Source organism: Tinamus guttatus, unplaced genomic scaffold (assembly GCF_059628265.1).
Source record: "Tinamus guttatus ecotype Peru unplaced genomic scaffold, ASM5962826v1 Tinamus_guttatus_pri_ptg000080l, whole genome shotgun sequence".
Lineage (NCBI taxonomy): Eukaryota > Metazoa > Chordata > Aves > Tinamiformes > Tinamidae > Tinamus > Tinamus guttatus.
In genome coordinates, this window is record NW_028288614.1 from 120,521 (window position 1) to 148,302 (window position 27,782).

The 27,782-nt window shown below is 36.3% G+C and overlaps 1 protein-coding gene across 1 annotated transcript in view; it reads right to left on the bottom strand.

The window, feature by feature from the left end:
* SUPT3H (SPT3 homolog, SAGA and STAGA complex component) overlaps positions 1-27,782 on the bottom strand; it is a 252,076-nt gene that overhangs the window by 41,523 nt on the left and 182,771 nt on the right. The window contains exons 7-11 of the mRNA XM_088520123.1: positions 12,476-12,551; positions 9,591-9,703; positions 8,790-8,897; positions 8,073-8,261; positions 5,458-5,568 (exon numbers count right to left, since the gene is read on the bottom strand). Coding sequence (XP_088376249.1) covers positions 5,458-5,568; positions 8,073-8,261; positions 8,790-8,897; positions 9,591-9,703; positions 12,476-12,551 — 597 coding nt within the window. The remainder of the gene's footprint in view (positions 1-5,457; positions 5,569-8,072; positions 8,262-8,789; positions 8,898-9,590; positions 9,704-12,475; positions 12,552-27,782) is intronic.

Below are 27,782 nucleotides of genomic sequence, written 5' to 3' on the forward strand. Positions count from 1 at the left end.
ACTTGAATGAGAAAGTCAGATTTAGCCTGCAATGAAATAACACATATAAAATGTCTCACTACTCTAACTTAAATGCACAGGGCACAGAAAAATATTCAGTTACAACACAGGGAATTGCATCATCCCACATGATGAAGAGTTACATATTTCTCATTCTTGTCTTGCAAAATTATATGGTACTATGTTTAAAATCAATCATTTGCATCTCTGCTCCTTGAAAATCTGGATCATGTTTTAAAGTAGGCAATAGTGAGCACCACCCAACATTGTCAGTAAAGAATACATGCATAAAATATATGTCTAGACTACCTTAGACATGATACAGTGCAGAAGAATCTAGAGTATATTTGCTGCTTTCTATTGTGGCTCGCACTTAGACAAAAGCCTAAATGCACTAAATATGCTGGTCATTTTGACATAGCTATTAAGTTCAAAATAAATGCAAACGGATCATTTTCACTGTATTGATGTTAGCTCTTATTTACCATATGATTATAAAACTTTCAAAGAGCTCTTTTTGTCTAAACCAACATCAATCAAATGCTGCTAAAGAATAAATTACACAGCTCAACTCTTCTCCCTAAACTGCCTTTATTACAAACACCTATCGCAGTCATCATATGGAAGAGATGGATAATCACAATGAAATGATAACACAGAAAGATCAGCTGTCAGAAAATATCACTGTTGATGCTTGACAGATATGTAATAACCATCTTGAGAAAAATAGTCCTGAAAGAATGTATATTTTTAATACAAAATATGCTACTCATTTTTTAAATGGCCAAGAAGGCCAATGGGATCCTGGGGTGCATTAAGAAGAGCGTCTCCAGCAGGTCGAGGGAGGTGATCCTGCCCCTCTACTCAGCCCTGGTGAGGCCGCATCTGGAGTATTGTGTCCAGTTCTGGGCTCCACAGGACAAGAGGGATGTGGAGCTTCTGGAGAGAGTCCAGTGCAGGGCCACAAGGATGATCAGGGGCCTGGAACATCTGCCCTATGGCTGAGGGAGCTGGGCCTGTTCAGCTTGGAGAAGAGAAGGCTGAGAGGGGATCTAATCAGTGTCTATAAGTACCTCAAGGAAGGCAGTGAGGAGGATGGTGCTGGCCTCTTTTCACTGGTGGCCACTGAAAGGACTAGAGGAAATGGCCGGAAATTGAAGCACCAAAAGTTCCACAGGAACTTAAGGAAAAATTTCTTAACAGTGAGGGTGACAGAGCCCTGGAACAGGCTGCCCAGAGAGGTTGTGGAGTCTCCTTCTCTGGAGATCTTCCAAACCCGCTTGGACGCAGTCCTGTGCCACGTGCTCTAGGTGACCCTGTGTGTGCAGGGGGGTTGGACTAGATGACCTCTAGAGGTCCCTTCCAACCCTAAGCATTCTATGATTCTATGATTCTATGATTTAAACAGAATCAAAATGCACAAGGATTGTATAGGATTGAGTTTTGTAGATAAAGCTAATACTTATATTCAAGTTCCATTTGACAGGTAACACAAATATTTTGAATGGTTCTACAAAAAAGAAGTTTTCAACAAGATTTCCTCTAGAAATCTCTAGTAGTTTCTGAAAACAAACATGCCCGCAGTTGGTAACTAAAACCGATGTGGTTCTTCTTAGTTCCATCAAGCTTGACCACTCAAGATCAGCAAGATTCAAGCAAATCCACATAAAATATTAATCATGTCACTACAACCCAGCAACAGCCAAGGCACTAGCTGTCTCTCTTATTAAATGGATCAGGATCAGAGGCTTGAAATCTTTGGGAACATTTTGAATATAAGTAAACATAGGTCACCTAGATCTCAAAGATGAAAGAAAGTAGTTGGCAGGAATCCTATCAGGATTCTAATCATGGACTCTAGGGAATGTAGAAACTGTGAAATTCTCATATTAGGCATAGGTCCTAAATTTATTTTCATATATGCAGAAGCCTGGAGATCAGAGAGCATGCATTGTCCTATAATGTTATTTCACCAGTTGGTTTCCTAAACAATTAGAATTAGGCAGCACGGCCAGTCAGTTGGCATGCAAATCCATAAGTCACAGGTGTTTTGAGGGAGTTTGTATGGTAAAGTGCTTTTCCCTGGGATGCATATTCAAAGACATTTTGCTTTGTTTCTGCCATTTGCTTGTCCCTACTTCTGGAGTCACAGACCTAAGAAACTTGGCGACGTAATGACTTCAATGTGCTGTATATTTAAATAAACTATGGCAAATTAATTTCTCATTCTTCAAGAAATTATTTGTTTGTACATGCACAGAGTGCATGACACCAAAAACACACTTCTCCATACAAAACTTTCAGCAGACCTCCAAGTTTTCACATGATAACAATGATCATTGTGTCTTAATTATCGTGTTTGGTAAAAATGAAGATAGGGCTGTGAGGAGCCCTCTGCAAACGATATTGAAAAAGACTTCTGCAACAAATAGACTTACTATATACCATACTATATACTTAATTTGTTTCCTTGGTAGTAAGAAACAACAACCTTGATACAACTTTGGATAAGCAGTTGGAGATATGCTCTCTAACCAGGCAAGGATGGGTGAGTTACAGACATTTTTTACATCCTAACATTACCAATTCTGCCAAACAAGGACAACAATGTGGCGCTCATGTTGTGAGGAGTGGAATATAGCAAGACTGAGATAACTTTGCCTTCTTGAATCCCACATAAGAGGGTCAGGCTAAGACAACTCTGTTGGGAGAACGTCTCAACCGGGATGAGAAGTATCATCACACCTCTATCTTGCCTTATTTTCCAAAGCACCTTCCAGAAACGGAGTGATGGGAAAGGTCTACATCAGCCTGTTTCACCACAGAAACAGATCTGAGATGGATCCTGTATATAAACTACTGCTTTCTTGTTTACTTCTGAAATGGAAAGGTTGATTTTGGAAATTCCTAGAACAGAATGAACCTACGAGATCTACTCACTCTGTCTCCCCCAGCATGAAAACTATAGTGGTAAACAATGAGATCTAAACTATAGATCTAAATCTAATGCTTTTAAGGGTGACTCTTCAGGCACTTCTACTAGCAGATCTTTATGCATATCAGTATTTCCCAAACTTAAGTCCACCTACTGCATGCAGATGGCCAATGTTGAGATAACTCCCTGTATTGGGTCTGAGTAATTTTGACACTAAACAATCTTGACTGTGAGATGAATAATGATCCTACCCTGCATGTACTGATCAAAATCGTACTTAAAACAAACAAACAAACAAAACAAACAAACAAACAAAAAACCCCACCTCTCTCAAGCCAAAATGCCCATCAAGGTCTCAAGGTCACTTGTGTGAGATAGTCATTAGAATAGATCTAATAAACACAAATTAGCAACAGGATTCAGCGGATACAGCAAACATAGTGAAGTTCCTCTACTTCGCATGTTCAGCAGGAGAATATGGGACAGGATGAACATCTAGCTAACCTGTGAAGATGGCCTTCAAGCTATAATAAACATTGAAGAAGTAGTTTGATAGGTGCCAACACAGAATCAGAAGAAGTAAAGACACCTTTCTTGCTGCTTCAGTCATGCTGTCTGGGTGGTCAAGCAAATTTGCAAAGAAACTGTTCCAAATGGGGTGTCCAAAGGAGCACACAGAAATCACCGAATACAAGTTGGGTTGAACATGATTATATTGAAGTCATTTCCAACCATAATGATTCTATGATTCTAAGTGTTTCAATAGGACTGATCCAAATGGCTAAATACAATGTTTTAAAAACCATACTATATCAGGTCGGCATTATGAAAAGGTAGAGTCATAGAAAGCATCAATCTACATTAATGCTTGTTGCATTTGTAAGGAAGTTATGGGAAGTAAGGGGCACTTTCTTCTTATATGACTGTGATAGGAGTGAAGTGGTTTCTCCCAAGAATTGTCAATGTGGGTACTAAGAGAAAGAGTTAACTACATGTTTTTCCTGAACAGTTTCATTAGAAAAGGGAAGCACATTACCAGCTCTACAATATCTGCATATATACAGGAAACAGCCCAAGATTCTTTCTTGGCCTTTTAGAGGGAACAAGGTGTGCTCATCTCATCAGCCACATTGACAGAAGATAATGTCAATAAATTAAAATTTTCAGTCACCTAGATTGTTTGGAAAGCTGACAAAAGAGCAGTACATAAAAAAATCAGATTATTTTACCATGTGTTGTGGTTGCAGAGCATTTTCAAGCTTCTGTTAATGATTGACCTGCCTTTTAGTAAGGGTTAGGAGAGGAAGAGTCACCTCTCTGTCATTGTTTTTGTTCTGCTCTTCCCTTCCTTCTAATGTTCTCTTCTTTTAGAGTATTCTCTTCTTTTAAAAAGAAAGAAAGAAACAAACACTTCTCTTAACTTCTGCTGAAACTGAAAACTTCTGCTAAAAAGCATTCTCTATTTTGGACTAGAAAATCTATCCGATAATTCACATGATATTAATGTAGCATTTGTGCGTGGATAAAGAGAGAGGTAAAATACAGTATAGATAATTTGTTACAAATAAATATCAACTATCATTAATAATCCAAATATGTAGTACCATTTATAAAAGCATTGTCCACAATTTTGACACTAGGAAAATTATAACTTCACATACCTTTTTCTACTACTACTAAATCATTTTTATGGAGATGAATTTCCTTCCAATTTAGAATCATTTTCCTCTTCTAAAATCCCTCTGAAAATAAACAATTCCTTACTGACTTTTGGGTGCTCTGATCTTGCACTTTTTGCTATAATGATTTCTTTGACATTCATTCTTTTCTAAATGTAGATGATTTGAAGTAAGAAAGAATATACGCCATACAGAACAGGAGATCATAGGAAAACGACCCCGACTTACGACACCAGATATAGGCAACTTTCACATTTTTATCAGTCGAGAAATTTAAATACAGAATTTGTTTGGCTCTGAGCAATACATTTGCAATTTGCATAGAAAAAAAGACAGCAAAACCTCATAATCCATCAATGTTTTACCACAAGCTTCGTTCTATTACATTTTAGTCAAGGTTCAAAGTTGTCTAAAGAAACCAATCCCTTCTTTCTCCAACCCTAAATGTATCACTTGAGAGTTCAACTTCCAATAGAAGCGCTATCTGACACACAACTAATTTTAGAATATAAAGTGCTCCTCACCATATTGGAATACATATAATTTAAAATAACTGTAAACCTAAACTCTGCACAAACAGAAAATTCAAGCAGTAACAAAAAAGCATAATTTGTAATTGAAAGAAAATAATATTTAAAAGAAAAAAAAACCTTTTTGTCCTTCCAAAAAGAGACAGAAATTACTAAGTTTTATTTCCCAAGAGAATTATGCCACTTTTATAAAGAAAATTACAGTCACCACAAATTGCTCTCAACAATTCCATAGCTTCTTCATTTGACCACTTGAAAATCAAAGTTCTTTAAGATTATAAATATAACTTTTTATAACTCTGTTATTACGTACTGTGAATGGGGAAAAGGGACCAATCTTGTGGCCATAGCGTCGAATGGCCTCTCTGATGTGGCTCGGCTGGATGGCATCGCTTTGAGCCTCGATACCACAGGCTGCAGCACTCTACAACAGAAAAACACATAAATTGTTACTAAATCAAAAACACACAACAGACCTACAGTGCGTAAAGTATGAAAATAAACTTTTATAAAATGACCATTTTCTTTCCTAAGGATACACATCATTGCTACCACACACTACATTAGAGAAAAGAGCTATTAACAAATCAAAGAGGACTTTTACATGAACTTTGCTTAAGAGACCCAGAGAACACCGTATTTGTCCTCTTAAATCTTTCACCTAGTGCTGCTGTAGGTTGCAATTGAAAAGAACAGCACATGCTCAAACTAAAATGAAAGGGTCATATAAGTCACACTGCAATAACCGCAGCAACTATTTTTAAAACATTTCAGGCTTTCATTATGATGTTCAGGGGTGGGGAAAATATTGAACAAGTACTCGAAGCGCAGGCAACTTGACACCAAAAATCATGACTGAAAAATTGCATTGATATTTGAAAATGAAACATGCAACATTATGGTTTTAGAGAGATGAAGAAAGTATTTTAATATCTCTGATTGGACCGTTTTCAGATTTCAAATGATGTTTTTGGACTAAGAACCCTAAATCGAAAGTAAGATTTAGCTGCTACCAATCCACTGATTTTACAAAAATATCACCTATATTTTAGAAGCAAAAGTGACTCTTTTCTCTTTGTTAGTTGAACAATAATGTTGAGTTAGGCCTCACCTAGACATCTGAGATAGCTGCTCACTAGAATTCAGACAACTTATCAGCGGTGTGGTAATAAATACATGAAAATGGTGTTGGTGAATGTACTAAGAACGAAAATTTACTGAAAAAATACTGAAATTCACTGTACATATACACACATACCTCATACCTTTGAAGTATATAGCAACATTTTCAACCTTGAGGAAATGGGGGAAAAAAAATATTTCCAAGAGTGCTGAATATTCATAATATGGTGAATCTTATGAATATTATGATATATAATATTATAATATATGAATATGATAATATGATAATATGATAATATGATAATATGATAATATGATGGTGGGTGCTTCCCTTTCTAATTGATATTGATAAAGAAAATGTGAAACTTAAATATTTTCTGTCATGTACTAATAATAATATTCACGTCAGTTATATGTATGCTATTAAAATTGAATAACTGATGGGAATATTAAAACATTTTAGAAAATATATATACTTTTTAAAGGCATTAAGTAAAATACCAGAAATTTAAAAGAAACTCACAAAGCCAGTGAAATATACAAAGTATCAAAAATCAAATCTCCAGCTAAATCACGGTGCCTAGGCATGACTGGAAGTTATCCAGGGAAGCTGAACATCATCAGACATAATATGAAAAAGGAAGTGGGAAAGGAGGTTTAAAAGTCTTAAGAAAGATTTTAGGATGATTAAAGGCTTTTAAAATGAAGCATAACAAGGGAGGAGGAAAAGCTGCATTCATTGCAAGCATCTACAGCCCTGATGACTTTATAAAGACAAAATTCACCTTTTTTTAACCGTCACTGTGAAAATTACCAGTTAAACCCTGTAAAAAAAATGAGTATACTAGTGGTAGGAGAATAATTGGTTGTAGGAGAATCACAAGCCTCTCCACATCTCCGCAGCAAACAACTGAGCCCTGCCACCCCCCCCCTTTTTTTTTTTTTTTCCAAAAAAGCCTAAATGACAAGCACAGAACACCCTAACCAGTTTATTTAATCAAATCTATTTCCCCTTGGGTTTTAAGGTACAGATATCCCTCATATCTAGAAGAGATCTACCACAGAAGACATGAATTGTATTATTTACATTTCACATACTGAATGTAAGATATTTTATTCAAAGTCAAACAAATATTTCAGTTGGAATGAATGGAACTGACTGGCATAAAAATAAAGCGGATCAGGTAAAGTTGCTATAGGCAAAAAAGGCAGTTTCCTGGGAGCAGGAAAATCATAACCACGTCTGTGCCGGCTTTGCCTAAACTTTGACCCTGGAAATGTGCAGGACATGCTACTGTCAAGCAAGGGCTTGATTACATGGGGCAACCTCTACTCCAGGGGCTCTCTAGGAGTTTTAGGTCACTCTGAGAGTATGGAGTCTTCTTCCTTGAGATATTCAAAACCCTCCTGGACACAACCCTGTGCCACGTGCTCGAGGTCACACTGCTTGAGCAAGTGGGTTGGACTAGATGATCTCTAGAGGTCCCTTCCAACTTCAACCTTTCTGTGATCCCGTAAGCTGCTCATCTTGGGAGTAGCAGTTGTCACTTTGGCTCTGCTCCCATCTCCACTCTTTCTCATGACATACGTGGGCCCATCTGTCTTTACATTAAAAAAAAATACAACCACTTGCACTATTACTGAAAAGTCTTAGGTTATTTCTGACCGAAGGAACACCAAATACACGTTTGCCCTTATATCAGTATGCAGCATGTGATATATCTTAAAATTTACAGGAACCAATATCTTAGCATTTAGAATTTAAATTTAGAATTATTTCCTGAAGTTGTTTTGCATGACAAATACCTTTTTTCTTTTCCTTTGTTTGGATTTGGTAGTGTCCTGCCCAATTCCGCCATTGCCCAGGGCTCCTGCCTGGCTTTTCCCAAGGTGTTGCTGTCCTGCTGACGCTGGAGGCGTGGGTGTAGGAGGTGGTGTGTTTTCTGGAGAGTCAAGATTGGTCTTCACACCTGTGGCCTGTCCCAAGAGATGTGGCTGTCAAAACAAGAAGTCAAACAGCCAGTGTAAGATCTTTCACAAAAAAAAAGAAATTACTGCCTTCTTAGATTTACTGGTAGAAAAAGTACAAAGCAACAATAAGTTTGCTTATTCTACAGGTTGCTGTGATATAAATATAGTGGTCTTATGGTCACAAAATATAAAATTGCATGTATTATTATACCTATGGTACTTGTTACTGCTGATAAGTATCACTATGATCTTGAATTTCCAATTCTATGGCAGAGAAAGACTTCTATACAAACAGAGGGAATTTCCACACAAGTAGAGAGTGCCTACATTTAAATACAAAGATGCTGCTAAGAATTTAACATTTGGAACCATAATTCAACATCTTTCATTTTATGCTGATATCTTCATGGTTAATAAACTCCAGAACAGGAGCCCACGTCAATACCTACCAGATTTCTATAGCATAACAGCACATACTGTAATAGTGAAACATAAAATACATATGCTCTATGCAATAACAGTCACACTAAAATGTGAGAAAACCGTACTAACCTCCGTAGAGTTGTGATACTGTATGAAGGTAGCAGATATGGCATGACTGAATGGGTCACCGGCTTTGGGAGCCATGTCTTGTTTAACCAAAAGGGCCAAGTCCACCAACTGTGAGGGCAAAAACAACCAGTGAAGAGGTAGCTGCACTGACAGGGCATGTGCCCGGAATCCCCTAACAGAGTTGGGAGGTAGGGCTTGTGGGTTGAGGTAGATTCTTAATGATTTTCCATAGAAATTACTTAGAAATTGCTTAGAGTTACTTAGAGATGTTTTAGCCTTTCTTTCTTTTCCACTTTTGTAAATACATGGAGAAATTTATCTACCCAAGAAGGCTCAATATACCACTAAGCTTTTTGTTTTGAAAGGGAGTATAATAAGGGCAGAGAGAAAGCCGAAGTTATTGGGGGCATCTAAACATTTTGTTTTTCCTGGAAATACTGCTTTTTAATCCAATTGTGCAATCGAGTTGAATGAACCTCAGCTCGTTGCCAGAGGTCACACAGTGAAGTATGTGGTTCCAGTTTGGAGTTGAATAAAGTTCGTGCTGGACTCCACTCTCCACTGTAAGCAATATAAAACATTGCTATTTGTGTATCAGTGATGAATGTGTGGTATAGGACACATCTGTTATACAGTAAATTGAAAGACAGATAGGAATCCAATTAACAGCATTAGCAGACGGAGTTCCTCTATGCTTCTAAAGGGAGGTTACAACATAGTCAGTCGGGACTGAAGTGGATCCAAGAGTAACTAATTAATTTTCTTTAAGCAGAACTCAGTCATCATAGCAAACTCCCTTACCTGTGCCACAGTCTCATATGCTAAATATGCCAAAATCTCCATTGCGACTGCATTTGGCTTTATTTCCATACTGCTGCAGTCCAGCCAGTCACGAAACTTGGATGCTTTCTTTGCTGTCAGTTCAAACCATATGGGAAAAATGAAATGTTAACAACAGATAGGCCAAAACAACCCATTTCTCCACTTTGAAAGTACAGCAAATGTGAAACAGAAAGTGTGGACAAGCCTTGATTGGCCTGGGATAGACTTCAAGGTTTAATAAAATGGAACTAGTAGGTAAAGACAATTATTGCATAATATTGGAAACCCATAAACATCATGGAGGAAATGGGAAAGCACACAGTAAATCAGACATACAGGGGTTTTCAGCATGAGGAAGGACCTGTTGCAGAGATGGACAGGACATACCGGACTTTAAGTGTATGATAGCAAAAGAAATAATATGATTGTATCACAGCTTTGATGAATAACTGCAGAAGTACTAGAAGAAATAAACACAAATTGAGTTTCTGAGCCCAGATAAAATGGTAAAATTGTGTTAATGACAGCAAAGACAAATAGAGAAGGAGAGGAGAAGGAGAGAAGTAGTAGCAAGTCCTGTGTTAACTGTGTAGGGATTAGCTGCTGACAAGCTAGGCAAAATGATTTGTGGGTGTGTATTTTCAAAATGTGCTTTGGATAAGAAAGAAACAAGGGTGGATGTAGATCTGCACATGATCAACATTCAGATAAGAACTTCTTACTACGAATGTATGAAAAATAACTTAGAGAAAAAAAATAGGACAAAAAAACATATGGGACTTGCAAAGAGAGTAAAAGCAGAAATCAGAGATACCAAATTGGAGCTGAAAAAAGTCAAGGAAGTTTTCAGGAGAATCAAAGAAAGGACAATTTTATTTAAGTCAGTGGTAGACAAGCTGATCACAGAAAGCTGTGGGGCTTGGACAGAAATGAACTAGTAATATTAGTCCTCTTCATGAGGGCTGTTTATAAGTACAGGACAAGTAAATTGAAGTAAATAGAAGTTGGGAGAAAAAATTCGAACAGTAGTTGCAAAGAGACCATTCAACAAGGAGTAAAAATCCGAAGAGAAACTAGAAAACCGGACATCATTACTACTTATTTTTAGGTGAAAGTGTGAAAGCTTCATTGCTTCACTGAAGATGAGAAACCAAAGCAAGAGGAAAGTCTGAAGGTGACAGAACTGCAAATATTTCCCTGAAGTTTTTATTTGTAGTCCTATAGTATCTGGTTCTTGGGCAATAGATTTTTTTTTCCTTTAACTGTCTTTAAAACAGCACAGAAATACATGGTGCTGTAATTGTGACTATATAATTTGAACAGACTTCTTGAGGTCCATTCCAGGCCTGCTCTCTTGTGACCCATTTTTGGGAAGTTTATATTACAGTAATATGGATTTACTGCTTTATATAAAAATTAATTTAATTTCTGCTAAAATAAAAGAAAATAAGCAAAACTAACCTTTGTGATAATTTTAAATGAATGTTCTCCATGGCTTTTAGTATGTGCTATCTAGTTCTGTTCATATACCATTAAATTTGGGCACAAGTCTCTTTTTCTAATAGTTTCAAAGCACTCTGTAAGTAAGTAATTCTCTTGACTCTGTTACTCTTCAACAGCATTAAATGTTAATGAAAAAGAATGGTATAGACATTACCTTTCAAAAACCCTGAGAAAATATCAGTGAGATTTTTGTATAGATCATAGTCCACTGGCGAGGAACTTTCAATTTCATTTCACAGATTTAAGATTTCTATTTGTTCTCTCTCCAGATGATAATTGGAGGGTTTAAAAATGACTTTATCACAAACCTCTCATTTGCTGAAGTCACCCTAATCTGAAGTAGCATTTATCTAATGGTTCACAGATGTGTGATGCCAAATTATAACTAAGCTTACAAAACATATTGAAGGAGGAAAAGAAATGCTTATAAAACATGTTTTCCTACATTTGCTGACATTTGCTGATACAGAGGAGTATTTCAAATGTGTCATTTATTTGCCATAAATGACTCATTCTTTCTTCGAATTTAAATGTCCTGCTAGGAAGAACAAGATAAGGTCTCATTTAAAGGCACTACTGTGTTCACGTCTGTGTTGCAGGATCATGTGCTGTTTTGTCATGCTTTTTACTGGCTCCTTCACCTCACTTTCTCTGACATTTGACCTAAAACCTTAGTCATCACTTAACTGCTTCTGTAATGATGTTTTGCTACATTATCAAGCCCATTAATTTACAGCTCATTATAGTTGTGGCCCACAAGTACTTCTACTAAGTTGGTTTTCTGTGCTAGTAAAGCCCTAATTCTGTCATCATGTTATTAGTGTTGGAATGGTGGATACTGATGAATTTGGCTAATGTTGAATAAATTCCACAGCAGGAGCTTATGGCTTAAAATAGAAAAGACTATTTAGTAACTTCTTTGTGTCTCTGAGGATACAGGAATAAAAGCAAAACTTGCTGCTCTTCTCTAATTTTAGATACATTCCTGTAACTATGAAACTTTATTAATGTGCTGACTATAACAACATCAGGACAGACTTCAGGCAAGTATGGTTGTTTTAATACATTAAACCTTTAAAAAAGGCCTACTCACATATTTCTATATTTTGCAGCACACCCCACAGGCACAGTAGTTGAGCATACAGAAACCTTGGTAAGAAGTCAGACAAAATATTCTGCCTGAGAGCTCCAAACTGCACTAAATTAACTTTTCCCAGGAGTTATTAGGACAAAGAATTTAAAGTTCTATTATTGTGGATGAAATAAAAGTGCTTTCAATAGACCTGAGGTCCTGCTATGTTCTCTGTTACACGAAATAACAATTGAACATCTTAACACAGCGCAGCCATTATAATACTTACAAAAACTCAGTTGTCGACTTTCACAAAATTCTGCATACTGGACTGAGTCCATTGTTCGTGTTTGTCTTTCTGCTCTCTGACAAAAGAGTAGAAGTACATGATGTACCTTTTTCCAACAAGAACTGCATTCCCCAGAAGAACTTACAGCGGCAACGTGCCAGAGCCATCACCCTGAAACAACGCCCTCCCCCATAAGTCAAACATGTGTTGAACAAGATGCAGAAATATAAGACGCACGGGTTGATTATGAGTCTCCTGAGTTGAATCTTCCCAGTGGAGCATGTCACACCTTGCTCCAAAAGTTTGCTTGCACATTGCTCACCTGGGACTGAGGAGCCAGGTGCTGAGGGCTCCACGAGACCAGGTGCTGAGCACTCTGGTCCTGATATGTTTAAACACGGAGGTGCACATGTAAACTAAAGCATGGGAGCAATCTGCCTACATGTTTACAGATGACCAGGCAAGTAAAAGGTTTTCCTGGATGGAGGCCAATGGCTTCTGCATAGAACAGAAATGAATCTGCATGTCTTTGAAATGGGAGTGTTATCGGTATTGAAATGAGTAGGTGACATCGCCTTGAGGATGCCCCAGATGGAGAAGAGCACCAAAGTATCCCTTCCCACACAGACATTTGATAAATAGTAACAATAAGCATCTCTTGCATCATTTTTCATGGTTAATCTATGTTTTTTTTCTTTTATGTGTCTGAACACCTACACGGATGGAGAGGAAGGGAAGTTAGAGGTCAAATTTAAATTTATTTGAGAAAAATGGCTTTAAATATTTACTCCTGGATTTTACTACTGGATATCTTCAGAGTCAAGGCATTAAACCATATACCTTATGCACAGTCTGCATAGGTAGGAGATGGCACTCAGATTAAAGACAAGGATTATCCAATTCAGAAGCAGAAGGTATTTTGTTCAAGTATATTATTTGAAACATCAAGGAAAGGAGCATATCTTTCTTCCAAACAATAGTCTAATAAGTAAAATTAAATCACTAAATGTAGAAAGAACAGAAAAAAAAACAGTCTTTTAAATACAATTTCTTCTTCTATTCTCTGTCTTTTGGGATCACTCCTCTAAGACAGTCTATCAGATTTTCTATCAGATAGACAAACTATCAGATTTTCTTTATAGACAATACACTTCAACACTTCATTTAGTTGTGACTTGAACCACCAACTGCCAGGGAGCATATCTTGATATTTCTTCTTTCTTTTCATATCTACCCAGATGGTCATTTTATCCTGAAGCCCTATATTTCTATTGTATCTTGACTCTTAGTCACTAGGATAGAAATTCTTCTACTGAAATATTTTTCAGTTCTCTTTCTCCATATTCCTCTACTTCCTCCTGGCATTCTGCTTACATTTTGTGGAACTGATAAGTAAAAATTTTCAGTCAATATATTCCATTAAGGTATTAAACGAGCTTAAATTTATTTTGTATCTTTTAAAGAATAACTGTTACAATACATGCCATAACTTCAATCCTCATCTACTACAACCATAACAGAGATCTGTTTTGCCTCTGAATTAATTCAGTCCTAGCTTTCAAGACCAGAAGGCACCACCAGGATCATCTAATCTCGTCTCCTGCATAGCACAGGACACTTCTCACATAATATATCCAGGAATTTGCAGTCCTAGAATTTTTTGCATAATTATACTGTATGTTTCAGAAAGACATCTAATCTTGATTAAAATATTTCACATATTAAGAGATAAATTCTTAAAACAATTTAAGATGCTACCTTTTTATTTAGTGTAGTTTAGAGCCTGTCATCATTTGTGTATTTGCTTGTCAATCAGCCTAGGTAATGATCAAATAACAGCTTAGCTTCTACTGGATAATCAAACAGACTGAGCTTCTCCAAAAGCTGAAACAGTGCACAGGAAAATGTGCAGAGACTCATATAAGTGTTGCCTGAAAGGCAATTCTAGCCAGTCTCAGGCCCAGTCTTCCCCTTGGAACACACTATGCTATCGATCGTGCCAGCCATGGCTTCCTCTAGCTAAGTCTTGAAAACATCTAAGGACAGAAATTTCCTCTCGGTAACCTGCTCCCAGGGTCTAATATCCTCTCTGAAACTTCACATATCAAATTGTGCCTGCTAACCCTTCTTATTCCATCTGGCACTACTAAGAAGAGTTTGCTTCCATCACCTTTATGCTGTCCTTCAGGCAGTTGTAGGCTGCTACCTAATCATCTTCAGCCTCCTCTTCTTCAGATTAAGCCCACTCTCTCAGCCTCTTCTCACAGCCACACTCTCCAGGCCCCTCACCTCTGAGTAGCTTTCAACTCCAATTTCTCAGCATTTCCTCACAACTGAGGAACCCAAAACTAGATGTGGTATTCCAGGCAAGGCCTCATCAGCATGAAGTAAAAGAGAATTAAAATTTCCTTCAATCTGATGGCCACATTTCTGCTAATGTAGCCCACTGGAGTACTGTATTATTATCTGCAATAAGATACTGTTGGCTTATATTCATCCTGATGTTATCAGCCCCCACGTTCCTTCCAGCTACCCAGTCCAGTTGGCACCCACCCTGTGCTCATGCATGGCCTTCCTCAGGTCCAGCTGTTAGCCCAGTTTTCAAAATTGTCATGAATTGAGTGGGTTGAGGCTCTGTGATCCCACTTGTCAGCTACTCTTTCCATCCATTAATTTGTTGATTGTGTTTTCTGTTTCCTTGTCACATCGCTGATGAAGATATTGAACAACATGGTCCCAGTATAAATCCCTGGAGTATGCAGTGTATTACCAGTTGCTGACCAGATGTCAGGCCATTGGCCACTACTCTTCCCAACCAACAATCTAGGCAATTTTTAATCCACCTAATGATCTCTTCTTCCGTCCTGTACTTCCTGTTCCTCATTAAAAACAATGCAGCAGGTGATAGTATCAAAGTCAATTTCCTTCACCAATGAAAAATAATTTACTTTTTCTCAAGAATTCCACAAGCATCCTGTGATAAAGCAGCATGGATGAAGTATATATCAAGAAGCACATGAAAGGCCACTGCAAGTCAATTCCTTACAGATTGTGTCCTCATCCTATTATCAGAGAAACTGCTGCACTCTAATCAAAGGGTTGGTCACAATCCAGTGTGATGGAAACAAATCACTCCTATCTATATGAGCACAAAAAAAAAAAAAAAGAAAAAAAAAAAAGAATGCATTGAATGCATTTCAAAGAGACCATCCCAAACCTTTAAAAAGACCAGGAAGGCACAGGAAAGCAAACTGACAGAAAAAAAATAACCTGAGCATGAGGAATCATGTTTCAAAGTCTTACCTGAGTGAAATCACTGCAAGTTTCTTAACACAGTGAAACAAATAAAACTGACATAAGATGGATGAAAAAAGGGGAGGACTATTTTTCCAATAGGGATTTCATTTCTTTCCCCAAATTGTCTAAAATACTTACCCAAAAAACTATACGCTGCTCTTAATTTTGTTTTTACATTTTAAGTAAATGCTTATAATTATTTTTCTTTATGTGAATATTTTGTCTGTAGTGAAATTACCCACATATCCGTGAAACAAAATTGCTTTCTCTCTTCAGTTTGCCTCCCTGTAAGAAGTCCTTCTAAAAGATGATTTCTAGAGTGATACTTTATTTAAAATATATCCAAATAAAGTATATTTTAGTATAAATATTCACACTTTATTTTCAGCCCAATGCAATCTAACAACAAAAAAAAAACACCTTATGACACTTTATGGTAAGAAAACACACAGTTCACAGGATATGGATATGGACAGCAATTCCATCAGTCCTTCCAGTTTTAGAATAATGTATACATAAATAGAAAGTATAAACAACTAGAGAGCTGTCTTTCCTCTGCAGTTCTCAAGGTTACAAAACTTCATTTTTTTTTTCGCTTATATCATCTCTGCAGTGGAAAAATTTAATGTTCCATTATCTCAACATTTATAATCAATAACACAGGATAAAAAGGGAAAGGAAAAAAAGTAGTGCTGCTCCAAGGACAGAAGAATTTTATGGAAACAGCATTCAATGTTGCAGAAGTTACAGACAGTTTGCAAAAATGCTATAACTTGTAAATAATACTTATTATTGAATCTATGCAATGCCCACTGAATGTTTTTCACAATCCTTCTTTTAAACTATTGTTTTCTTAAAAGTATGAATTGATATAGGACAGATCAAAAAAATTTAAATAGTAACTTTTAATTTTATATGAGCGAATTTTTCATATTCTCTTCTTGGAAGGAGTAACAAGTTACTGCAACAGAACTGAGGTCCTCTTTTATAGGCATAAGAGCGAATTTGCTGGGAATCTTTCCTACCTGAAAAAACGGGCAACCCTACTGACATGTCACCATGAAGCAATCTCAGCTTGAAGCATTTTGCTTTGAGTCTTGAAATCAGATACAAGTCACATGAGTGATGCTGTCCTACTGGGTTGCCAAAAAAATATAAAAAAATGCATAGCTTTTACTTCCTTCATCGTAGCACTAGTTACTCTAAGCAGTTAAGAAGCTGAGTTATGTGGCAATCAGCAAAGTTAAAAGCTTCTGCCTGCTTTCCTTGGATCATGCTGAAGAATGCAGCAGATAGGAGCTGGCACAGTAAACGTAGGCTTAGTCTTCCAAAAATGTGTTGCATTATGTCTTTCTTTCACCATGAAGAACCGAGAAGGAAGACTGACAAGGTCATGCAGAGAAAAGATAAAGAGTAGTATGTTGTCACCTACGATCCAGGATGAAAAATAATCCTGTTTTGACTCCATTTTAAAGCTTTTACAGTCGACATACAAAGATCTTTGTGTGCGGGCAGGGCAGAAGGCCAAACATTAACTTGCTCACTAGCTATTTAGTGTCTGAAGGAAATGTGCCGAGGAGCTCCTAAGCTGGAAGAGTTGAGAAATGTAGGCAGCAGGGTTGGACACCCCTGTGTTTGGCAACAACGTTGGTGATGAAGAGGTTGGCTTGTCAGCCCGTTTGCATATTCATATTCTGGCATGATTTCCTGATTTCCTTTTCTAAAGACTTCTTCATTGTGTACCTACTGACTACCTGAGAGGAAAAACAAAACTACCCTTGAGCAACCGCTAATAATACTATCAAGCAAAAAGAGGAGAACACAAATAGCATACCACTGCTTTGGAGGATAAGTCTCCATGACTTATCTCCAAATCTGGTGGCCGAGAATGTTCTTTATATGCTCAGTAAGAATTTTTTCTATTTAGACTCTGAGAAGAACAGAGTAAAATAAAAAAAAATCATTTGAGAAAGGAAATACAAGTGAGCTCAATATTGAAAGGCTTCCAAAATAGGCTGAAAACATTTTCAGACCTCTATATCTTGAAATTATCTGAGGATTATTAGTATCTGAAGATCTTTTTACATACAGAAAAAAATGTACTCATCTTACAAGCACTTGCATTGGCAAGCAAAGAAAAGCGGGTTTTAGGAGTAAGCATTTTTCAAAGATTAAGCTTACTCAAGAGTTTTAGACAGAAAATAAAAATGTCTCTTGGGGAACGATCATAGCTTTTGTAACGTAATTCTTCATTTTGCTATAAAGCACAGAATTATAGGGAGATTTTATCATTTTTACCCATCACTTACAGAACATACCACACATTCTGCAGTACTCATTAATCTGAATAGGTCTACAAACAGACTTTTGATATAATATTGTGTTTGAGTGCAAAGTTCTTGATATCTCCATTACAGAAGAGTTTTTTTCCAGTGGACCAAAATGATTCCAGTTTTAACATATTTGCACAGTATAAAAAGTAAACAAGTTTTGCCTTTCTGTCTACAACATTACTTCAAAAAAAAAAAAACAATAAACAGAGTTCAAGACCTTAAGAACTCAAAAAACTTCACGTTAAGAAGATGTTAAGAGTCTATAGCTATAACTCATGAAAGGAAGCTGAGAATGATGACAAGTACAAATCAAAATAGACACACATATATGATTTTAATGATAGACTTTCCCAATAGAAAATTGTTTATCCTGACGCAATAGGTAGATAGGATTCACCTGACCAAATTAAAACATCTACAGTATCTTAAATGATTGCCTAGAGCGCTTTTTATGCTCAATACAATAGCTAGGCACTTTCAGAGAGCAACTTCATCCTAAACCAGATGTTTAAAATAGGTTAGATGAACCACACCTATAAATCTATCTGAAGTTCACAGATGGCACCATGGACACTGATCTAAATATAATGTCTGCATTAGATAGACCTTAAGAGAAGAAAAATGAATCCTCATCAAAAGAGTGATGAGTGAAGAATGCGATGCATAATAGGACATTTTAACCTTCCTTAGGAGGGCAAGGGAAAAGCCAAGTGCAGAGAACAACTAGTTGCTCTGATTTGTAGCTGCTATTCAGAAATGTGGAGCTGGAACCTGTAAATGAAACATTTGCTGGTCATGCGATACCTTTGATTTCTACAGCAAGTTTTTTTCTCTTATTGTATGTATTTACAGGAATGTTGTTAAACCTCTGTGCCAAATTTAAGACTAACTTCTAACAATGCTTTCTAACCTGTAAAATATTTTTGGAGAAACTATGCTACAAAACATTAAAAAGTAATGTGAGATTTATTAATAAATTGACTAAACTTTTTTCAATTTTCTGATTAAGGATACCATAACCCCCATTTGCGGTTTCCATCTGGCTGTAATGAGACACTTTATTTTTTCAGGTAAATATTACGAAACCTTTATGTTTTCTGAATAGCATTTTTTACACTTATCTTAGCTCTGTATCACTTCACTGACGAGGTTAGTATGAACAATATTAGCACCTCAAAAAATTATTTGAATAACTTAACTGAAGCTGGGTTATCCAGATAGGCATCCCTGTCTTGCCTGAGAGATAAAAACAGCAAAGCAGCCCCTTCAACTTAAGAAGTTTTGAATATGATTTTGCATTTATAGTCTAAAATTGAACTTTGTACCCTGTTTAACATAAATAGTACTGTTAATAGAATGGCTCACTTTGCAAGCAAACGAAAAGGACAAGGTTTTAAATGAAAAGGACAAGCTTTTTTAAATGAAAAGGATAAGCTTTTAAAAATACTATAATTAAAAAAATATTACTCGGAAATATACATCTCAAAATACAGATATATGGATAAACATAGAGACATACAAAATTCTCTTAAAAATGTGTTTACTAAATCTATATATTGGATTATATTTAAACTTGCTGTAATTATTACATTACATATCATCTTAAAAGCTCTCTCACTCTCATGGCGTTTTTGAGCCAAATTTGAGTACAGTTAATTGCTTGCCGGTTAGGTAATTTAGCACAGTAAATGACTACAGACCTGCTGGACAGATAACCTGATACCCTGAAACTATACTCCTGCCCCTCTACTGAAATCCTTCTTGGTTAATGTAGATATAATAGAATCAATATATGCTTCTGAATATATATTTATGTAAAGAGTTTTCTTAAGATTAAGTGAGAAGTGAGCAAGAAGGAGGTCTTCAAGATCATTCTTCATATATCATTTGCATTGGCAGGAAAGTAAAAAAAAAGTATTTATTAGTAAGCAACACCTGTGATAAAATGCCTTGCTCTGTAAAGCATATCTAACTCTTTATGAATCAGGCCTGATGGAAGACACTTTCATTTTATTTTTAAAATTTTATTTCTAAGTATTATAACCTCACCCTTTTCCTTACACTTAATTAAAAAGGTCTTCTCATTATTTATCTTTGGTAATACGTACGGTCTTTCTGTTAACTGATATTTATATTTGTTTCTCTTTTCCCAAAAGAACAACAAAATTTACCGTATCTGCTGTTCTTTGGGATATTACTGTCTTGCACAAGAATTAAGAGAAAAGAAAAACAGCATCACAAGTTTCTGATAACTATGTATAGATGATAACTATGCATAATGAACAGAAAACAATATAATTGGGTATACAGTGATACAATGGATCACTGATGGGATTATCAGGTGCAATCCTATTGCAATGTGGCTGCCACCTAATGTAACTGAGCATTGCAAAGGAGATAATATGCCCGAGTTCACTCCACGAAATTGCAAAAGGGAAAGAAAACTGCAATCCAAAGAACTCTTAAATAATGCTATTTACAAATTCACATTTTTGGTTCAATCTATTTTTTGGCATGCAAGAGACAGAAATGTTATTTCGGCAAAGATTTTTGTCTCAAAGCAGAACAAGATACAGTATTTCACAAATAGGCTTTGCATCACTCTCCTTAATACAACTGTCCATTCATTTTTGGTAGTAAAGACTATTAAAACATGTTGCCGTTCTCAGAAACAAAATAAAGCAAACAAACAAACAAAAACCCATCCATTTTATGAGCAGTTACTATTAATATTTCTATTAGGTAGGATTAATTTGGACTTCTCAGGAACAAAATGATTACAAATCACATGATAACTACATAGAAAAACAACCCTAAATCTAACTTTCACTTACATCAATGTAACTAGCTAGAGTTTTTCATATAGTGACTATTAAACTATCACTATTCATATAGTGACATATTAAATTTGGGCTAGTTTGAGTTAGTACACTGGAACAGGCATTGGATTACAGTGAAACACTTAATACAACAAAGCTTGAGTGAGTGCTTAAATCCACCTCTCACCATGACTGTTTGTAGGCTCTGAGCAGGATTTTCAGATGTCTTGTAAGACTCAGTGGAAGGAGGCACAAACTCATCATTACCTGCAATGTAGACAGTTGGGGACAAAAACTCTTCCAGCAGATCTTCCATCATGTTGTGCAGTCAAGTTAATGCACTTTCTTCAAACTGTTTTGAGCAAGGAGCTAGGGGATAGGGTAAGGGGTTTCTGCTTGCTGACCATGTTTAAATACGAAACACAGTTCAGGCAGCACTGCCTGTTCTCAGATAGAAGTCCATAAGGTGGGATCTGTCCCAGCCAGGGCACTGAATTACCAAGGACTTCCCTAGACATCAATTCAAAAGGTGTGCTGGAGTGAAAATAGGCTAATAAGATCTGGAGAGCAGAACTCCAGGTGCTGATGAGCAAACTGGATTCTTTCATAATGGTGCAGAGGAAGGTAGATTCACCTTGTACAGCTTCGGGTGTTTTAATGAGAACTAGTCCTCACATTAGACATGGGGCAGAGAGAGGTACCTCTGGAGTGCAGCTGATGCCACCTCTCCCAAGCATGGGAAGTCTGTGGGTCTGTCAGAATCTGGTGCTACAACAGGAAGGCAGAGGACTCATGCCTGACTATTGATTGGGGGAATTGCACCCATTATCCATATGGAGACCTCCTTAATGCAGACTGGGAGACAAAGTACTGGATGCAGCTCTCACAGCACACTGACCTGGTTCTGCAACGCAAGGCCATTAATTCATTAATTACAAAAATGAGCAAAAACAATCCAGCTCAGTCATTTTCCATGACAAATCCAAGTCTGGTAATTTTTATAAGCTTGGGTAAGAAGTGTAGTCATGAATGTCTACAAATAAAGCATTATTCATAGGCAGCAGGCAGTGTGCTCTGTATACGTAGATGTGCTCTCCTTCCTACACCAGCTTCCAGCACGTCTTGAAGGAACTATTTCTGTGAGACCCATTGTGACTGCAGAACAATATCCAGTGACATTCCCAGATTGGGAATACATTTTGCATACATTTCACAGGCAACTTGTGGCATTTAGGCCACTGAGTCAAATCTTGTGGTTAGTTTTTTAGTTTGTTTAGAAAAGCCTTCTGCTTTTCTAACGGCAAGATATGAAACTCAAAATATGTAAGGGAATAAGGGAAGAAGTGACTCATATATCGAGGTAAAAATAAAATGCTTCCTTCAGAAGCAACTATCTGCATTAGATATAATGTGCATAACATGCATGTATTTCTATAATGGGAGAGTAACTATCTCTTTGAAAAGCTCAGAAAGAATGATATATCCATAACCCTCCTTTGCTGTTTCACTGTATTGATCAATTCACTACGAGAAATAAGGACAAAGAAAGAGCAATTGCTTACAAAATACAGTAAATCAACAATACAGTAAAAAGAATAAAGAGGAACTAAAAAATGGAATTATTGAAGGGAAATAGCAATAACTAAAATTCCAGGATTAAAAAAAAATGGTTTGGCATTTAGAATTAGGTTAATCTGAAACATCAGCTAATCTGGCTAATTTAGAACAATCTCTGCCTTGCCCCATGCCTATTGATAAATACACCACAGAACTATTAAGTGTTTACACAAAGCCAAAGAAATACATACTGTCATTAATTCAAAACAATAATCACCATCCAAAGCCACTATAGGGTTTCTCCTAATGAACACCCTCACTTCCTACTCCAGGAAAAAATAAAAATAAAAAAATATTTTTCAGTTTTATAAAACTTTTACAAATGCATCTATGCAATTAGAACTGAGATTTCTGAGTGAAACTTTATTTATTATTTAAAAGTAGAATGGCATTTGAAATTTTTAATTTAGAAATAAAATTGACTGGATTTTGTTTGTTAAGTTTGGAGGAACATTTTGAGACTTGTTCAAGGCAGAAAGTCAAAGTGAAACTTTCTCGTGTGTGAGATCACACTTCCTTAACAACAACCTTCCAATGAATCTTATCGTAAATAGTCTTGGCAAATTCACAGAAAAAAAATTAAAAAAGAACAAAAAGGTATATCTAGGGTAGACTGGATAAGTCATCATAGTTTATGTATAGGTCATGAGAGCTTACATTGAGTTTAACAGAACAAACAGGTCCTAAATATTCTAGCGCTCCTGCTTCATCCTGATGTCACTGACCATCCCTCCACCCCATATTATTAGAGATGTTTCACACAGTAACGAAAAATGAGGTATCACTACAATAGTTTAGATTTTTTTTTTATCTTGAGTTGAGGGAAAAGGGAGCAAAGAGCATCTACTGTGTACAGATTCATTACCATAAGCTTTACTGATAATTTATCCTGTTTCCTAATGAAAGCAAAAAAAACACCCCACCGTGTCTCTATTAAAAAGCAATCAGATTTGGTATGCTGGTGACACTTTAAAGAGCACATTATGTGGGAAAACAAAATAAACATTTACCCTGGCAAATGAAAGTGAATTTGGGTTTTGACATACTTGGCAGGAAGGTAGAATTATATTCATGTCAAGTATGCAGAAAAGCTAATATAATATTTAAATATTTGCTTAAGTAATATAGAATTTAAAACAACACATTAGAAGAAACATTTTTATAAAATATTTTTAAAGGACACTCCATAGGACACTCCATAACAAGTAGGTTTAGTAGAAACTTAGTAGAAATTTAGTAGACTTTTAGTAGAAGAAAGTCTACTTTAGCAGACAGTAGAAATTTCAGACTTCTGCTGTCTTTGTTACACATGCCATTCACTTGTGCAGTGGCATAGGGACTTCATCTTTTACTGACATGTCTTTAGTTCTATTTTTGACACAAAGGCAGTTGTCTTTGTCTGATGGTTTAAACTGATAATGAATGTACGCAACTCAAAGAAACAAGCCTTGCTAATCATAATCTTACAGATATTGATAAAATGAGCTAAAGTTAACACTATTGTGACTAAATACCATAGCATTCTTCTACTGTTCAACACTCTATAAGTACAATTATTTTAAAATATCTTTTGTTTACATCATGATGTACATGATGAAGACAGATTTAAAGCAATTCAGAAGTATCTGAATGCTCTATGTCAAAGGACTTCAACATTCTCAACTATGGCTCAATAGTATAAACTTAATTTTAAAAATGGGGGTTATGAATGCAGCACCCCAACACTCCATTTTTATACACTTTGATAAGCTCGTTAGTTGGATGTTGGACATTAGTTTTAGTTCTCCAGAAATATATTTTAATGCACTATTCTGCATCTGGATATCTGGATATTGGACATTTCTTTATGGGTATAAATCTAAACTTGTACTAGATGCATTTAGCCACAAAAATCAGATCTACCACTATATCAGAGTTATAAACGAGGATGAAGTTTGCTGAACAACATTCTGGATTACTAATAGTAGTCTGAAATATTTATTTTCAGAAAAGGCTTTGCTTATTTTCTCTTTCTTTTGGAGATATGTGAAAAATAAGCAAACATTTTCAAACATTTTAATATTGATTACATAAAACTGCCACACAACAACATTACCCTTTCTTGTTACTGCACATTTTAGAAACATGTAATTTAAAAATCACTTCAAAGGAATCCTCTCAAATGCAACCCGATTTGCAAATTTCATTACAAACTACTAAACTATTAAACTAGCAGCTTGGGTTTTTGTTTCTTGTAAACCAGCACAACTCCTCAGAGCCTGAGCATATGAGAAACCACTGCTTATTTCTGATTTCTGAATTGTTGAACATCAGCAATTACAAATGATGCAAGTGTTCAGACTTGAAGGCATAAACAAAAAGGAGCACTTTGGGGACCCTCACTCTTCTTGATTTGTATTTTTTGATATGCAGATTATTATACTGCATTTTAATTACAGCGTTTGCACTTCGCATTCGTTCATCTGGCCTCTTATAGGAGTAACTGCAACAAGAGACTATTCTTCACACACAGTCCTAGAACTGGTTGCAATGAAAACAATACTTTCAAAGTACATTAGCACGGTACAATCCTACATAAGAGAGCATTAGCAGCTTATGAAGAAAGCTAAATACATAATGCTTTTAAATATAAGAACAGAAAGAGATAAACAAGGGAATCTTGATCTGGATTTGATCAAGTCATTTCAAAAGGTTGAAGAATTTGAATTCAGGAGTTTGGTAAGAGATATACTATGATTTTACTATCAGTCAGGCTCATCTCCTGCACAGGAAATCTTGGTTCAAATTCCTGCACAAAATAAGTTATTAGAGGGATCTGAACTTATGCTACAGTTCAGGCTAATCAACAGTCTCACTGCTGCACATTGTCAAAGTTTTGTAAATTTCATCCTAAAATTGAAAAAAAAAAATTTCAGGAATGTCAAAACAGCATTTCTGCACTGGTGGAAGTTGAAATAGAGCCTCATGCCATAATGACATGTTATATACACCGTGCTAGAAAATCTACTCTTTGGTGATTTCTCTTCTTCCTTAGCACTTCTGAGTATTTCTGACATTTTCAGAAATACACCTAGTATTTGTCCAAAATGTCAAGGTCTTCTCAGCATCTTTCTTTGCAATATAATATAGGATAACAAGAGGCAACATCATCTTGCTAATAAATTTCTTCAAATCTTGGAGCTAGAAATCAAAGCTCCAGTTGTGGGGCACATCAAGAGTTAACTCCCTGACAAAGACGGCTCTGATTAGTAGCTGGAGATCTGCCTGAACTCAGTACATCTGAGGATGTGATTACAATTATCAGATATAAAATAATTAGCTGGTGATATGAGCTGACAGCTAATACAGCTACAATAAACATTAAAAGAATGATTTCCAAGCGGATGTAGGGTATGTATTCCGTTTCCAAGCTGTTTGATATGGTCCCTGTAAGGAGCTGGGGCTCGATACCAGATGCTGCATATCCTACAAGCTTTTTCTGCAGCTGTCTGCAGTCTGAGATAATCAACAGCGCTTTGAATAACACTCCTAGTAAAAGCATCTTCTTGTCACAGTCCCTGTATGATATAGGATATGAATCCCACACAAGTGGATGAACCGATTTTAAATAATACCAGCTGACAATGGCAGCAGAAATTCTTAATAGGTCTCACAAAGTCCTGGAAATGGCTGTTAGCTTTGGGAAATAAAATCCAGCCCTCTGACAAAGACTACCCATCTCCTTGCACTTGATCAAATGCAACCCCACATTTAACAAGGCTTTTCTAAATTCCACTGGCAAAGTTTCGACAGGAATTAACAACCCCACCATGGAGTCCATTCTTCTGCACTTAACTGCACCACTCAGAATCCGATGGAAAAAAATCCCTATGTTCAATGAGAACATTTTTTTTTCCTCTCAAAAATAAGCCTGTGGACTCTCACTTAATAATCTTCTGAAATCTATTCTAGATGTAAAATCAGTATACATATATTTTTTTTCGGTCATAATACTATGGTCTTGGTTCTCCTGAAAATATGGGTTTGGTTGTGGATGTTCGTTATCGAGTCTAAGTGGGAACAAGGCCTTATTTTTACCTGTTGATGTCAGCTAAATGTAAATCTCAGAATTAGAAGGGTCAAATACTGATCTCAGTCAGATTAAAATCTGGGCGTTCAGCTTCACTAGAGCTTTTTATAAGATCTAAAACCTCTTAAAACACAAACTTTAAAATACATTCAGGCTAGAAGACTTTGCTTGTATCAGTAAATTCCGAGTATCCAAAATAATAACCCATTCCCATTCACTTTATCAAAATGCCTAACTTCTCTAGGTAACTTCAATGTTAAGTACACATGTTAGGGCAAAATTAAAGAGAGTATTGAAAGCTTAAAATTGCCTCACAAAAGTCATGGGACCTATTTTGTAGTAGACTGAATAAGTAAAGTAGACTGAATTTTACATCATGTTGAGCCCAATTGTATTACTCTACCATTTCAACAGACGTTTAAATGCTTAAGTCTTACTGCTTCCAATTGCATAGCTGCTACCCATGTGTGAAGCTATCACTGAGTGCAATTTTGCACAGCAGCCAAATCATATTCTTACGGAAGAATACACCAAGTGACATTATAGATAAAATAAACCACAATGGCTGAGACAAAATGAAAGACAGAAAATCCTGTTCTTTGTGTACACAAAAAGTCTATTCCAGGAACTAGCAGCAGTTAAAGGTTACAGAAAAGTGCAGAAGGTGGAAAGTTCAATTAGATGCCACGTCGATTTTTAAAAGAGTTTTCAGAAATTTGAGATAGTTTATCATACAATAGTGTATCAAATAACAAGCCATTGTGCTTCATAAAATCTCTTCTATCTCCTGTGAATTTTTAATATCTTTAGAAGACTTCAGGATAAAATCATTGAGTTAATTTAGGCTGGAAAAAGGTGTAGGACCTTTCTAGAGTTCCCTAGTTCAACCTTCTACTTGAAATAGGTCCAATTAGATCGAGTTGCAGTCAAGCAAGACATTTCAACCAAGTTTGGAATACTTCTCAAATTCCATGGCCAACTAGTTCCAATCTTTACTCATTCTCAAGGCTTTTTTTTCCCCTAATTTTCTGATCAGTCCAAGTTCTGCCCATCACTTCTTTTTCTATCACTCATGCATTCAAGATGAGTCTGTCTCCATCTTCTCTATATTCTGTCATTAGTCAAGATCCTTCAGAATTGCAGGCCTGATTACTAGAGATTTGACTGTTTTG